Here is a 16,652-nt window from a genome sequence, read left to right as displayed (position 1 = left end):
TTTGAAATATTACAAGATATTGCTTTGACGAGATGTGTGTAATGATAATGTTCTTGTTGCAATCCATGCTTTGTGGAGTTTTTTTTTTTAACTGGTTTTTATATATAAAACACATATTTAAAATATTTAATTTAAATTATTAAATATATTAAAGTTTTTTTGTTAAACAAGACTTCACAATTTTTCATAGAATCGGAGATTATAAAATAAAAAATACACAAAAGATAAAAAAGAATAAATTTTTTGAAAATATAAAATTTAAAGAGAACATTATATTACACATATGTTTATTATCAAAGAAATACTTTGTAATAATACATTTTATCTTTTTCTAATATTTCTAAATTAGATTTTTGCCAGTAATAGATAGAAGCCGGAAAAGTACACTATATATAATAAAAGAGGAAACAACTGTAAAATATAACATAATTAAATTCAGAAAGGAGATAAAACAATCTCAGAATAATTCTCTTTATACGTACTATCTTGAACACTATGTAAAGTTCTGTGGTTTGTACCTTATGAAATAAGGCATTATCTGAAACGTGAAAATCACACATCAAATTTTATTCTTTTTTCAAAATCTTTTGAAAAATGTAATTTTTTTAGTGTTAATAAGTTTCCTTGGTAATTTTTTTATCTATTCTTATTTTTACAAATAAAATTAAATAGCATTATCGTTTTTTTCAATACTTGATGTATTGTTAATGTATTCTTAAAGAAATGGAAATAATCTTAATATTTGAATAAGCTTTGTGACAAAATTAATTTTCTATCGCTTAAATTTTAACAATTAGAACATTTTCAAGACTTTGAAATATGAACTTCAAATTTTTGGTAATAATGGTTTATAATATTGAAAATTTATATAAACGTAAATGTTTTAATATTAAGCAATATCATGTAGAACTGTGAGAAAATTAAAGATTCGAGAAAAGTATTCCAATTTTACGTGAAATCGTCCATGTATATGATTTAATCTTGTAATGCGATAATATGAATGAATCAAGTGATCCTAATTATGTACTTTCAAAAATACAGTGTGGGTGCGCTCCACTTATTAGTCTCGCCTCGCGGCCAAGGATCGTTAATTACATCAATTTCGGCGGATGTTAATGAACGTATGCGTACGCGACGGTTAATTCAAGCCAATTTTGCTCGTGAATTTGAATGCAAGTCGGCCGTGTCGCCGACATTGTGTCATATCCAATTAAGAACGATTTTCGTATGCCGTAGCGAATCGGCTCTCGCGTACCGTCACCAACGGCAGTTAGACGCGCAGTTTCTCTCGGATGATAGAACGAGAAGGAGATCGAGAAGTGAAACTGAATGATGGGTCTTTAGCTAAGAGACGTTTCCACGCGCGAGTTTCTGAATTTAAGAATCTCTCTCACGTTGTGTTTAACTGCTTCTTATAGTGTTTCTAATTTCGCGTAGTGCACTTCATTCAATTTATTGTGCAAGGAAAGAGCTTATGGGAAGCAAATTATATATACACGCAGAGAACATATGTGCAAAAGAATTAATTATACATTTATGATGTTCAAAGAAAAATGAGAGGATAAGATAGGTATTCTATATATTTTTCTGTGTTTTTATTTTCAAACAAGAATATGTGACAATAAAATCGTTAAAGTTTGGAAGGAAATCTGTAATAAATCGGGCACATTATTGTTCAGCGATAAATGAATATTTTCTGGGAAACGTTATTGATCGATAAGACTGTAGTTTTTTCTTTGTGATTTATTTTTATAAGAAAAAAAATTGTTTTAATTAGTGACATTTCTGATGGCAATTTTCGGAAAGAGTGCATAAGAAGTTTTACAATTCATTTCGAATATTTTTTGCGAATCTTTTTAATTATAAATATTTGTAGAACGTAAAATAATCAATGACAATTGGGAAAAAGATAAAATCTTTGCAACGTACGCGCAGACGTAATATATACCATTAATTATATTATATATTTCTTATCGTCCTAAAAAAGAATACTTCTAATCTTCCGTAATGTTATTATAAGTCTAATAAAAAATTCTATGATATCAGCACAATTAAATTATGATCACTTTGACCTCTCGGAGAGTGATACGAAACCGAGGAGACAAAAAAAAAAGAGAAAGTGATGCATCTGCTAAAATCAATCGGATTATTTTGTTAATCGGGTAGATAGTGGAAAATTTAATATAGCGCGGAAATTTTCCAGACACACAGAGATAAGAACATCTGCCATAAAAACACTACGAGAGATTGCATATTTGCAGAATTCCGTTTTATACTATGATCGACTTGTTACTCGATATGCGAGTAGCGCGCGCGATGAAGTAATCCGAGGACGAAAGATCACGAGTTTTAGAAAGCGCAAACAAGCAAGGTGAGCGTCATTAAACTTCGTAGTTTTATTTATACTGTTTAGAGGATCTCAAGTAAAAGTCTAGTCAATTTGACAAATAATAGCGGCTGCATTTAAAAACAATGCACTCTATATTTATATAAAGTAATATAAGGACCCTTGAGATTAAAATAAGAGAAGTCAGGGCTAAGGTTTCTTTTCAATATCTTAACTTTAATTTAACAAATTTACAGATATGGATCTTTTGATCTATGTTTCTGATTGTTGAATCAGGAAACTCACCATATGGAACTGAGAACGTTTTAACTAACTTTTGTAACGGCTGAAGATGGCTCAAAACTCAAAACTGAGCCGAAACGTAACGGATTAATGTATTAAGAGGATTAATAAATCAGTTTACTGATGTTACGCACGATGATCTGCGTTTGACCCGGATAGCCCCGACTTCTCTTATATTTATATATTAGTTAGTATTAGTTTTTATATTAGTTAGAGACACATGAGACGACATGTTTTGTATGTCAAATCATAACAAATATGGGCTAGGTTTTTGTTTTGCTTTGTTTTATTTTAGATTGGTTCTGCCGTGGTTTGTCAATATCAATCAGCACACAGTCGATCAGTGGCCAGACTCTTACTTGAGGGTCTCTGATACTGTTACAATTACTAACTTCAGAATACGATTTATTTTGCTGTCAGCGCAATGTCATACCATCCGATTTCTTGAAAACGTCAGGTAAACATTTTACTTGCAATTTTATTTATAAATATGTAAATTGGAGCCAAAGTAATAATCTATTTTGAGTGCAATGAGGAATTAATTTTTATGAAATTGTGCTCATATCAGTCATATAGGAAAATATCCTTTTTTTCATAATTTTTAACGGTAAAATGAAAAGTATGTCTTATGTCTAATAATCGGAGTTTGCACGCGCGAAGCAACACGTGTGCATGCTGTTAGGTAGACCCACGCATTAATCTATCTTGCATATCGAGTGCACTATAGTGTATTATAGTGTGACGCAGTGCATAATCTTTTAACTGCAATAATTTATTTCTAACAAGTCACCAAGAGAGTTTGTATCGTCATCCATTACCTACATTAAGCGCGCATAGATGCTGTCTGCGTCACGGAAAATTGGAGCACATACATAGACCCATTTTGACCAATTATGCATGTTTACCAATCATGCGTGTCGGAAGAGTATCTAATCGGCTAATTGTATTGTTATTCTTACTAAGTATTACGAATTAAATCATTTTGAATGCGATTTTGTTTTTAATCAAACGGATAGCGAAATGTACCGAGTAACTCTCAACTTGTGATAAATAGTCGATGAACTTTAATTGCTTCGTCTCCAAAGTTGTGATTCAAAATAAAAAAATTATACGTATATGGTCGTCGATTTTCAAAAAGCCCATTTAAAAATATTTGAAAACTCCACGTTTACATTTTTCATATTCCGAATACTAATTATCGAGTACAATTGTCTCGCTGATTTTATAATCAACTATATATCGATTTTTCAGGTGTCCGAAAACCGATTATCTGCTTTACGCTTCGCGTAAAAGTATTTGAGAAACTGAGGGTAGTGAATTAAATCACGCGGTATCCCTCGCACCCAAATACATAATGGGCAGCAACAAAGTCGAGAGCCGACCGAAAGGCGGCGCGCCTCGCTTCAACTCAGCATCAGCATCAACGATATCGGAGTCGCTTCGTCGTAACAACGTCGTTTCCGCGCTCCTCTGCTTTACCTGCGGCGCTTGCTTTGTCCTGAGTTTAATTTGCACCTGCCTGGCGACGTTGGTCGTTTTGCTGGATCATACCGTCGAGGCGGCGAGCCACGATCGACACGGTGAGAGAGCACCGGAAAATTCACCTGTTATCAGTGGCAAAGTGGAGTAATTTTTACGTTCAGAAATTGCTTTTGTGTTAAAATTGTGTCGTGCTTACTAATCATGTCTCAGATTCGGAAGTTTTCGATAAAAGGAGATTGCTCCGCAAGCAGATTGATAAAACCGCTCGCGAAATACAAGTTGGAAAGCGTTCAAAGCGCGTTCAATGAAAGTTTACTCGATGTGTTTGTGCTTTGTCAACTCGGCCAGTAACGTGACAAACTTCTTCTTATGTCACGAGTATTGTGATTGCTGGCGGTAGATTTAAAAGTGCTTTGATCGTAGGCTCTTCTTCTCAATATTTCAGAATTTGCTGGAGTATTTCTCCGCTAGACAAACGTGTCAGCGATCTATCACGGAGTAGATAGATTTTTGGTTCTTAAAAATAAATAATAATAATAAATATTTTATTTGAACGATTTGTCGATTCAATACAGTTAAAAGAATATAACAGATTTTGTCTGTCGTTAAGAATACTGTTTTTAAGCTGATAATTAGTTGACGCTGCGCGAAAGTAATTTTTTAGAAGACTTTATTATATAAGTTTATTTATTCAACGAAGCGTAGATTACAACTAAATATCACTAGAAACCATATATACGAAATGTTATTGGGTAGAATTCTTTTTTAAGAAAACAGGTTAACTTGACTGTTATCAAACTTACTATCTTGAGAGATTATTTTCTGGATATCGGAGGTGGCCTTGACTTTTAAAATTCAAAGTCCAGTTATCGATTAGACACGCAGACATGTTCGTTGTGTACAAATTATTTGAATCGAAAGAAAGTGGACATTCAATCGGGACTATGCTCCGATTTCATGTTCAGTTGTTCGGGAAGAAACTCGAACAATGTTTCGCATTTTACAGCAATAATTTGCAATGTGATAATTCAAATTTCAAATCGAACAAATATTTTTTCGGATTTTGCAAATATTATTTCACTGACAATCCATAATGATGCATCGCTTTCCAAACATATTTCATTCAGCTCGTCGCTCCGATTTAGTTATAGCTCTCCTCAAACTTTTAGTTCAATCGACTGATGGCCAAATTTTGCATTCAATCTACATTTCAGAAAAATAGAGAAGGCTTTTTTGTTACCTTGTTGGTTACATCAGCATATGAGATTAATCAGACAGATAAAGACTGTGGTTCCTATAGAGATTATGCGTTAATATTTATCTGCGCGCGACACACGACAGTTATTTGTGGATAATTATTACAGACATTAATTTTGTTTATAGATTCGAATAGACCAGAGGCATACACAACAATGTCTAATCCCGATGAAAGCTTCAGATTGCCAAAGGAAGTCATACCTATCGAGTACGATCTCCTCTTGCATCCAAACCTTCAAGAGGGCACGTTTTCCGGAAATGTGACCATCCTTATTCAAGTCAACGACAACAGAAGAACCATAGCTCTTCATCAAAAAGATCTCAACATCACATCGACGAAATTAAAAACGTACGGCCTAAATGACGACTATACAATTGAAATCTCCTCCGTCAGCAAGCCCACAAAATATGACATCTTCGTGGTATCAACTGAAAACGAGATTCAACCCGGATTTTATAAGTTAAACCTAGAATTTAAGGGAAGTCTAAAAGACAAAATAGTGGGATTCTATATCAGCAAATATCGGTATAAAGCTAACGAAACCAGGTAATACAAACTTGTCATTTTACTAATAAGTGATGCACGAATTTTGTGATGAATTTAATTAGTTTCTCTATTTGATGACATGACAGAATAGACTTATGATTGTAATGTATCCCCTATATTTTTTAATCAACAGGTATATTGCGACTAGTAAATTCGAGCCAACTTATGCAAGACAAGCTTTCCCGTGTTTCGATGAACCCAATTTTAAGGCACACTTTTCGATAAAGCTGGTTCATCCTATGGATGATTGCTACAGTGCCTTATCCAATATGAATGTGGAGGTATACGAATTTTTGATATTAATTGTCATTTCTTTCGGAAAATTATTAAACAGTTTATTGAGAAGTTATTTTTTTGCCTTAGAGCACTGCGGTAAATACACCGGAACGTGGTCTAGCAACAGTGACCTTTGCAAAAACTACAAAACGCATGTCGACGTACCTAGCTTGTTTTATTGTCAGTGATTTCGTTAGTATGAGTAAGATGGCAAAGAATTTAAATGGTGAAGAATTTCCGGTCAGTGTCTATACCACAAGAATTCAGTCGAGGGAGAAAAGAGCTTTTGCATTGGATATTGCCGTGAAGGCTATCGAATATTACATAAACTTATTCAAAATAGATTATCCATTGCCAAAACTCGGTAAATATGCAACTAAAATTTACGGAAAAATACAAACTTGTCATGCACATTTAAAGTTCTCGGTGGATTTATTTTTAAGTACGTACATTTATAAAATCATTTCTTTTGCAGATATGGCTAGTATTCCCGATTTTGTATCCGGCGCTATGGAAAATTGGGGTTTAGTGACTTATAGGGAAACAAGAATTCTTTATGATGATCGTCATAACTCTATTTATGATAAGCGCGATGTCGTTAACGTGATCTGTCACGAATTGGCGCACATGTGGTTTGGAAATCTCGGTAAATATTTTATATCGATCAATTGTGGCTAATAAAAATATGAGAGACATACTTTTTTTTAGTTACCATGAAATGGTGGAATGATTTATGGCTCAATGAGGGTTTTGCTACATTCATGGCATCTAAATGTTCAAATGAGATTCTACCAAACCAGGGATATGTTGGTGTTTTAATATAATCTAATCGAACATTGATATAAATATTTAAAATATGAGAGGAAATATATGTATAATATAAATACTGTTTTCAGATGGAGGAATTTCCTGTTGAAGTAATGCAGAAAGTGTTCGTTACCGACGCAAAGTTGAGCTCTCATCCTATAGTTTATAACGTCCAAAATGCAGACGATATTTCATCATTCTTTGATGGAATATCTTATAAAAAGGTATATGGATTATATAACATATTATTTTATAATTTTGCACTTCTTACCAATTTCTTATTGTCATTTTTTTCTATCTCATTTATTTACTCGAACTGGTGCCTATTTTAGGGGGCATCTGTAATCCGCATGATGGAGAACTTCTTTGGATCTGATGTCTTTTTCGGTGCAATTAGTACCTATTTGAATAAATATGCCCTTGGGAATGCGGAGACGGCGGATCTCTTCAATGTTTTGCAAGATTCGGTTGGAGACGAATTAAACGTAACAGCTATAATGAACACTTGGACGCGACAAGAAGGCTACCCTGTTATTAACGTGAAAAAATCCGGAAATAATAAATTTGTATTAACCCAGAAACGATTCTTGGATGATCAAGACGCCAAATCCGATTCCGCAAAATCAAATTACGGGTGAGTTATTTTATCTCGAGGCAATAATCGGCAAACTTATTTCAAAATCATGTTACATCTTACAGATATCGATGGACTGTGCCCATCGTATATATCACTAACAGAAACGAGGTACCCACTCTTGTATGGTTTGACAAGGATCAGAACGAAGGTTTGAATTTAAATTTAATAATTCATAATTTCTCTGTACGAATTATTTCTATATCATTTTCTCTTTTCTTATTATAAAATTCTGTTTTACAGTGACGATCGAGGTCGACGAACGTACTAGGTGGATCAAATTAAATGCGGGTCAAGTTGGCTATTATCGAGTTAATTATAACGAGGAATGGATAACATTTAAAGAGCTGCTTCGGGCTCACCTTATGGTAAAATTACGCTACTTTTTCGTTTAATGCAAGAGTTATTATAAATAAAAACTTACAATTTTACAGATTAATGCATTACTTTGTTATTTTTACTTTTTAATTAGTCTCTTCGAGGGTTTATTTTTTATGCCTTCTTATTATATTTTTCTTCTTTTTTTTATTACAGAGAATATCGTCGTTGGATCGAGCGAATCTTTTGGACGACTTGTTCAGCTTAGCTGATGCCGGTGAGCTCGAATACAATATCGTGATGGATATAAGTGTGTACCTCACCGAGGAGTATCAAACTCTTCCATGGGCGGTTGCGAGATCGAAATTGATGACAATGCACACTCTGTTAACTTCCTCGAGTGAACCAAATATTGCAGACACGTTCCAGGCAATATATCAATCAAAGCATTGCAAATTACCTTCCGATGTCGTCGCAAAAGTCATTTTTAAGTGTATATAATACAATTCTAGTCTTTCGTCGCAAAATTGGTAGAAACCATCTATGATTGTGTAACATGGACCGTCGATGATTCCATTGAAGACGACGTGCCATTCACGCAGATTGACAATAGAGTGCGAGCGCCGGTACTCGAATTGGCCTGTGCAATGGGTTCATCCGAATGCCTGCAAACAGCCGGTGAACTCTTCAAGAAATGGCTGTTACTAAAGAAAGCGACGCATCCTGATATTCGCGAATTGGTTTATTACTACGGTTGGTCTATCTAATGTAATCATAAATTTCCTGTATTATCCGATTATAAAAAAAAATTCTAATGAATCGCAAATCTTTTGTTAGGTATGCGCTATCATTCGGATAAAAACGACTGGAATGCCATGTTCAAACTATTTGAAGAGGAGACCGATCCTAGCGAGAAAAATAAAATAATGATAGGATTAGCAGGCATACATTCCACCGAAATTCTAAAGGAGTTAGTATTAAGTCTACTATCGACAACTTTTTAAATATATTTTTTTTAATTTAAAATCAAATAACACATATTTCTCTTTCATTTAAGCTACATCACTAAAGCGCGCGATGAGAAAATTGTCCGCACTCAAGATTTCTTGAAGTGCTTGACTACAATTTCGAAAAATCCCGACGGTACATCGCTGGTGTGGGACTGGGTGCGCGAGAACTGGGAATTCCTGGTGAACAGATACACATTGAACGATCGTTATCTCGGTGAACTTATACCATCTATTACAAGTACCTTTGCAACGCAAACTAAGCTGGACGAGATAAAAGCTTTCTTCGCGAAATATCCTGAAGCTGGTGCCGGTGCGGAGGGTCGAGTCAAGACTCTTGAGACAGTCTCGAAAAATATTAAATGGCTCGCTAGAAATACTGAAAAACTTAAAAATTGGCTTACTGAAAACTGGTCGTCAGAAACTGGCATTCGTAAGACCTGATGAACGCACCAACAAAAGTATCTCAATATGCAAGCTGAAAAGAAAGACAGACTCTTTTAATGTATACTGATTTCTAACAGTTACTCATAAAAAACAAATAATTTTTTATTAAATCTTGGTATTATATGCCTCAATTGTCAAAAATTATTGGCAGCGTGAATTAATTGTGATTTTATATGTTGACTTTAAAGAAAAAAAGAAAATTACTCTGGCAAATACGATGGATAAGAAGACTGTATTTAATATGCTGAAATTACATTGTGATCAAATGTTCTGTCACGTAATTAGTAATTACTGTGGCAGCGTGATTATTATACACAAATACAAAAGCATCAATATGCATTTTGCGCGAAGCACAGGTCTTTTATGGAACGCATTTATAAATCTTGATACTGATATATATACAATTTTATAGAAATATAATTTTGTGATTAAATATAGCATGTTTATACTGTTAACTGGTAATTCTTTTCCTTGACTGTGAGTATTGGATTGTCAGACATGAAAATTATAAACGTATATGGAGGGGTAAAAGCCATAGTTATAGTGTAAGTCAAATTTTTTAAAATATTGATTCGTGTGCATAAATGTAATTTATATATTGTATAGATTGCATCTATGCACACGAGTCAATATCTTGAAAAAATTGACTTACACCACTATGGCTTTTACCCCTCCATATATGTGAAAATTTGTGAAGGTCAGATCTATTGTGAGATCGATCGTATTACATTCTATTTCTCTTATAATTGGTTTAATACCCATTCAATTGGCCTGTTATGGTCAATAAAATAGTCTAGAGGGATGATAAAGTCTTTTAATTTATCATAATACAGTGCACAAACTTGTTTCTCACGACACCACGCTCTATGTTACATAATATACCTTTTTCCAGAAAATCTTTTTTATAAAAATAAAAGAAAGATTTTTAATTGCAGATTTATTTGAAAATTTACTTACGTAATTAAATGTGATCAGGATTGCGCGCAAGATCAATTTTTTTATCCACGAAAAACAAAATAATCCATCTTGTCATTTCAGTATCGCGCCGTGGAAACTGTCAACAGCATTTTGCGATATGACGGATATTGCATGGTCAGCTGGAAAAACATTTTTGCGAGATACAAGGGGGCTTATCGAAAAATGCAATATAAAGCTGCATGAAATGTCTGTCATTCTATTTGCGCTATTGAGAATTATTTGCATTATCAGAATAGAATCTAGTGGAGAGACAGAAAAACAACGATGCGCAAATCCGAGACATAAAACAGATTTCAAACTGCCGCACATACATCGGTTTAATGTTACGTAAATAGAGGGACTCTTTTGCAGCAATATGACATTTCCATGCCGGTTAAGCAACTAATCAAATACGCAGCAGCTCTGTAGCACCAATGCAAATAATACGAGCGCTTTCAATCAAAGTAATATCGCGAAAAATATTTTTTATAACAGGCACGCGCACGACATTTTCTTTTACGATATATTATAGTTATTTTGTTATAAAGTTACAAATTTTTTCCCGTATTGTACGTACTTCTATAATGTTGATTTTGATTTTGTGTATTTAATGAAAACGTTCGTTTTGAAAAGATATCTTTTATATTTTTCCGGCATACATAATATACATATCAATCACTTTCGAATTATTCCAGATGATGCATTATTTTCTAATAATATTTAATCTAATCAATATTAACTATAAAACTCGAATTATTTAATGACTTGTTCGACTACAAACTGTTTCGTATCTTCTATAATTCTTCATGTCATGGAAAGATGCTAGAAACATGACTCGTCTATAAACATCAATTAGTTCACAGAACGATAGCCCATAAAATAACATAAAAGCTGAAATTGCGAATGGGATAGAACTGCCAGAAATCACCAATTAAGAAATATAACTAATTAGTTTATTCCATTCTCTTGCCCAATGAAAATATTAGCCCGTAATATCACTTTCGAAAAGTATCGAATTCATTCCTTTTGGAAAAGTGTACTTATATTACTTTGAGTAAACTCACAGAAATAAGAAAAGTTTCTACGATCATTTGCGAACATTTCATTTATTGACGCTCTTCTATTCACTCGGATGGAAAGTATATATAAATTCGACCAAAAGTTCCAATTACATATCCATGGTAGACTCTGAAGCTAAGTGGAACATGCCGAATTATACTCACGGTATATTGAGAAAAAAACATTTAGATCCAAAAAAATATTTATTAAGTGGCTCCTAACAGCTTATTTACTTAATATAATACACATATTTATTTAGAATTAGATATTTTTACTTAATTTAAATTTAAAAAATCTAATTCTAAATAAATATGTGTATTATATTAAGTAAATAAGCTATTAGGAGCCATTTAATAAATATTTTTTTTTCAGTGTATGTACACTCTTTCCAATTTGCGGAACATCAAGTATAATTGGCTAAGTTTTTTTTCCATTTCAACACCATGCCTGAGTAATTGCGGGCTTTTCTCGTCTGATCTCTAATCTTGGATCAAGTCCTCTCTTCAATTTCTCTCGCCAGCTCGTATTCCTCGCATACTCCTTCATCTACAGCTCACGTATTATGATTGGCCGTATCAAATGTGAAAGAAGCTTTCCATTATCGCGTTCTGCCATTTTACCATTTATATATCTCTCCCACTCTTGCGACGCGATTTTTCGATTAAGACGCGAACTTACATTTTGAGAATGCCAAGAGGCTTCGCACGAATGCGTCTCCTCTTCCATGACGAAATTCCTTCTCCATAATATCATCAGCAATAAAATGTTTAGTTGGCATTACATCACCTTTTGTACCATTGTTATGAAAAATAGCTTTTTTAATGCGGTTAAGGGTGAATAATGATAGCTTACATTCCTATTCAACTGAAAAGTGGTGCACGAACTACGAGATTCCATTTTATACGGAAGTTGAAAAGGTAACGTTTCTTTGTATAAAATAATCACTTGTTTTGAAGCTTAAAGCTTCGTCGAAACAAGTACTTATATTATTCGATATCATTCAATTTGTAAATTTAAATACTAATTTAAATTAAATTTTACAATTAAGAAAATTATAATCTGATTTTAATTGATGAAACGTTTTTAACACGAGATGTTAAAGCACAGCTATAATTTAAATGTACAATTTCTTTGTTTGTCATATTTTGTCGAACGTTAATATAAAGGTTGCCGTCGTTTCTGCTCAATAAAAATATCAGTTTGTCATCGTGCTCGATTGGCGCCCGTCTTGTACAAGAAAAGGATCTGTCTTTTATTGGGACGAATGCCACATATTCTCTAAATGATCACGTAAAGTTCCCCTTGTCTGCCTTTTGTCCCAAATCGACCATTAGTAGCAGAATCTCTGGCGAATTTGGAACTGATTTTTTTCCTCGCGGAGAGAAATGTTGAGACTAGTCTTTAAGCCATAAGCTAGTGAAAACGAAGAGCAGGTAAAACGAGAAATTGGCTGCGTACAGCAGAGAAAACTACTTTGCAACTGTTGTAAAATTTAGGAATCTGATTGATATATGCTTTTTAATTTTTACCAGAGCCAAAAGTATACACCAAACAAATTCACGAATTTTACAACAATTGCAAAGCAGCTTTCTCTGCTGAACGCAGCCAATAAAACTGCAGAGATGCAAAAAAACAATAGGATTTTTGTATAGTTTTTAACGGATTCTTCTTTTTTAACAGAGTATTACTTCGAGTAAAAATATTTAATAATAAAGATTGAAGAGTCTAAAGAGATTATAATGTTTAGCTAGTATTAATTATTGGTTCGATAGCTGAAGAATGTTCTGTATACTTTTATCCAACGATTTGTTTACTGAAACAGATGCAAGCCAACTTGATAGTTTTCCTACGGGTGCACATGTGTTGCTGGATTAGCATTGGGCGTGCTGTGCAATAAATCATTCAGACGATTAAACGTTTACTAACTTATGCGTTGCAGCGTTCGATCAAATCTTCTTATGTTGCAATTGACAGAAGTCGGTATAATCATACATTTACAATATCTGGCTAAGCCGTTGCAAAAGCAATGCTAATAAAATAAGTGCATCTGAAAGATATATATTTATTAATTAAATCGGTTATTTTTCTTACTAACAGCGTTTCAAAAACTGAAGACTTAAAGATTTAATTTGAGTTGTAAAGTTATAAAACGTTATAAAATACATGTGTATCTTTATTTAAAAAATAAAACGAGAGAAGGGAGGAAGAGAATAAAAAATATAGTAAAAACTCACGTTTTCGATAATTATAGGATTTTTCTAAAATAATTAAGTTTATTTATAATTTATGTGTGGATCTATTTTTTCGCAAGATCTTTTTCTCCATGTTTACGCTAACTAGGGGAAAATTGCTCAATTCTATGCAAGCCTACACATGAAGATGTTCTAAATTTCACAAACATTATAAGTACCTACATCTTATTATCTTAAAATAACTTTACCTCGATTAATCCGTATATATCTACAGCTAAAATAGAACTATAACGAGTTGAATGTAATGTGATAATTTATGATTTAACAGTGTTGCTGTGCACTTATCTTTCATTTTCTTTCATTGACGTCGCAGCAGACGCTCGTAATGCCCTTCGAGCGCGTTCGTGCGTCACTTGTGGTCATGATCGAGACTCCACGGGGGCTGCAAAAATTGTGGTAATTCACAAGAAAAATGACGACAAGAAGAAGCTGTCGCTCAAGCAATTAATATCAACTGTGTTCTCTTCTTTGCGTTCCGCGAACGAATTCCAAATCATCATCAGGGAAAAACTTCGCTAAGACTCTTTTCTTCTCTCGTATCTCATTCCGCTCACAAGTTGAATGAAACTATTGTTTCGATTAATCTCACTTTATTCAGTTTGCAGTCTCGCGATTTTGTGATTCCTTTATTACTGATGCACTCTTGCTGACGCACCGACTCTTTTATTTCAGATTCGCGAATGTGTCTGCCGTTCTCCGAACGTCGCTATTCTCTGCAAACGTCGACGAAAGCAAGCATCAGTACGCTAATTTGATCACGTTTGATTCCGTCCCATGGATTCTGCTCGACTTACTTCTGGTTTTTTTCGTACCGAGAGTCAACAACATCGTTAACAACGTTCTTCCAGGTCATCGTGTCAGCGATCGCTGCAATTCTGACCTGTGCTTTTATGATAGGATCGACAAACAATTGACAAAGAAAGGGCACGTCAACGAACATGCTGATGGAGTCCAACAACCGGATGATTCCACGGTCCTTGAAGCTCGACCAATGGTCCTTGAAGCTCGATTCGGTGCCCGCAAAAGGGGACAGGTTGCCGCTTATCTTCAGAGGATCCCACGGGATTCTCTTCGCAATGTTGATGGTTATTATCCCGAAACGGTTTGACGTTTTTATCCGTATACGGTCGGGATTATACGATCGATACAACGAAATAATAGTCTCTTTATTGCTGTGAAATATAGTCGAAGCTCCTTCTGCTTTAAATTGCGGGAAAAAAGATATTAAGTGTTCACGTTAAAAGAAAAATTGAAAATTTATTAGAATTCAGTCTATAATGCAAAATGCAATATTTCGTGCGCAATGGAAACGGACAATTAAGTAGGACAGGCTTCGTGAGAAATTGTTTTCTTCCTCGCCTCTGCCGAGTAACTTAGAGTTTCTTAATTGTAGCGCCCATAAGAAATGCATAACTTCTCTACGTATAAAAAAAAAGTAATAATGTTTCGATATAAAGCTTTGCACCGCTCTCGACGGGTGCAATTTGCTCGGAACTACGCAAAAAATATCTGACGGTCTACTGCTCTACTCAACGGAACTTCGATCAAACTTCGCTAATAAGAAGATGAAAGAAACATTACACGCCCGCGTGCGTTGTTATATCGATGCGCTACAATCGCGGAAAAAGGAATAGAGAAAATAAACACGTCGAATTGATGGGGGGGGGGGGGGGGGAAAGCATTAGAACGACATAATGAAATCGCGAGACAGACGATTCATTTCTATTTAAGAGCACTCACAATAAGAAAGGCGCCGCGAATGCACTTTACATCCGAGGGAAAAGAAACATTACGTAGCTTTGCGATGTAAATAAAACAAAATTCAACGGTCGATTTTTATTTTGCACAATTAGGAAGAACATGTGATCGATGTACGCTACCCATAAGATGTATGACGTACAGCCTCATAATCTAGTATTCTCGATTTCACCATTTTGCCTTTCTCTTATTTGCACTTTTATCACGCCGTTAATGATTATGATAATTGGGTAGTTTGGAATTACAAACGTTGTAAGTATAAAGCGATAAAGCAAAAAGTTATCCTTATTAACTAAAGCAACTAAAGCTAATGAACAATTTGTCGTAATTTTCGTTTCTCGTTTATTGCAGTTTATTTTGTTCAAATAAAAATACCTTAATAGCTCCAGCAAACCGATAATACTCTGCTTATAACGAAACAACAGTTTTTAATTAAATTAATTAAAACTATCAAGCGAATTTGTCTTGTTATATTCGCAAATTTCATATAGCCCAGTCAAATTAGATTATTTTTGGGCGTTTGAATGAAAAAATTGCCGGCAAGCTGGAAATTGGTATACAGGTTTATTTTAGTGTTCTTTTAAACATACTAAAAGTCCCCATACATAGAGCGTGAGCCGGCTGCGCCATCTTGAAAAAAAGAGTACAAAAATGGGTTTTTTTGCAAATAACTCGGAAATCATAAGTTTTACGGGAAAGAACATTCAGAGCAAAAATGTAGCTGATAAAATTCCTCGCAATTGGTTTTTGTAGAACTTCGTACGACCATTAGTTCCCAAGATAGATTTTTTTAAGCATCGGGCAAATGAGGAAAGAGCTGTTTCTTCGAGTGTTTTTTCAAAATATCTCAGTTCTGGCTGTCCGAAAATAAAAAATGCATACAATGAAAGTGAAAGATAATTAAATTACCTACAAAATGCATTATTTATGTTATACCGCGCAACTAATATTTCTAGAAATATTACGGTTTAAATGAAATTTTGACTTTGGAAATTGTGAGAATAAATATTTCCTCGCAATATAAGTCGGAAATGGGTAGTCCTACGTAAAAAATTGTTAAAATCAAGTAGAAAGGTTATTAAATTTTCATTATTTTGGTTTTTGACCGATTTGCATACGACTAATAGTATTTTTGATATCCGTAAAAGAAACGGTTTTTAGGTACTCTTCTCAAAATGGCGGACTTTTGAGTTATCTTTTTTAAAAAAATACACATGTTCTC

General features: G+C 34.0%; 1 protein-coding gene across 7 annotated transcripts; it reads left to right on the top strand.

Moving 5' to 3' along the window:
* The first annotated feature begins 1,274 nt into the window (after positions 1-1,274).
* On the top strand, positions 1,275-9,859 carry LOC139820087 (glutamyl aminopeptidase). Of its 7 annotated transcripts, none has more exons than XM_071790057.1 (18): positions 1,275-1,570; positions 2,262-2,371; positions 2,584-2,816; positions 2,925-3,086; positions 3,881-4,209; positions 5,495-5,915; positions 6,049-6,196; positions 6,279-6,555; positions 6,667-6,837; positions 6,900-6,997; positions 7,088-7,222; positions 7,331-7,632; positions 7,698-7,783; positions 7,876-8,000; positions 8,167-8,379; positions 8,463-8,703; positions 8,788-8,920; positions 9,008-9,859. In XM_071790057.1, the coding sequence occupies exons 5-18, from the start codon at positions 3,984-3,986 to the stop codon at positions 9,399-9,401; spliced, it is 2,970 nt and encodes a 989-aa protein (XP_071646158.1). In that variant the 5' UTR covers positions 1,275-1,570; positions 2,262-2,371; positions 2,584-2,816; positions 2,925-3,086; positions 3,881-3,983; the 3' UTR covers positions 9,402-9,859. The 7 variants fall into 7 exon arrangements, with proteins under 7 accessions (XP_071646158.1, XP_071646155.1, XP_071646156.1 ...); XM_071790054.1 differs by having other exon boundaries at positions 2,204-2,371; XM_071790055.1 differs by lacking the exon at positions 2,584-2,816.
* The last annotated feature ends 6,793 nt before the right edge of the window (positions 9,860-16,652 follow it).

The sequence above is a fragment of the Temnothorax longispinosus genome, chromosome 10 (genome assembly GCF_030848805.1).
Source record: "Temnothorax longispinosus isolate EJ_2023e chromosome 10, Tlon_JGU_v1, whole genome shotgun sequence".
Lineage (NCBI taxonomy): Eukaryota > Metazoa > Arthropoda > Insecta > Hymenoptera > Formicidae > Temnothorax > Temnothorax longispinosus.
The sequence above is the reverse complement of the archived record's forward strand: the minus strand, read 5'-3'. Positions and strand labels throughout refer to the sequence as shown.

Bases quoted from the DNA above. Each gene is read 5' to 3' on its own strand.
- LOC139820087 (XM_071790058.1), top strand. From the start codon at position 3,984: ATGGGCAGCAACAAAGTCGAGAGCCGACCGAAAGGCGGCGCGCCTCGC. The intron at 4,210-5,494 runs GTGAGAGAGCAC...TTTTGTTTATAG, and splicing joins GGCGAGCCACGATCGACACG to ATTCGAATAGACCAGAGGCA. The intron at 6,556-6,666 runs GTAAATATGCAA...TTTCTTTTGCAG, and splicing joins TTATCCATTGCCAAAACTCG to ATATGGCTAGTATTCCCGAT.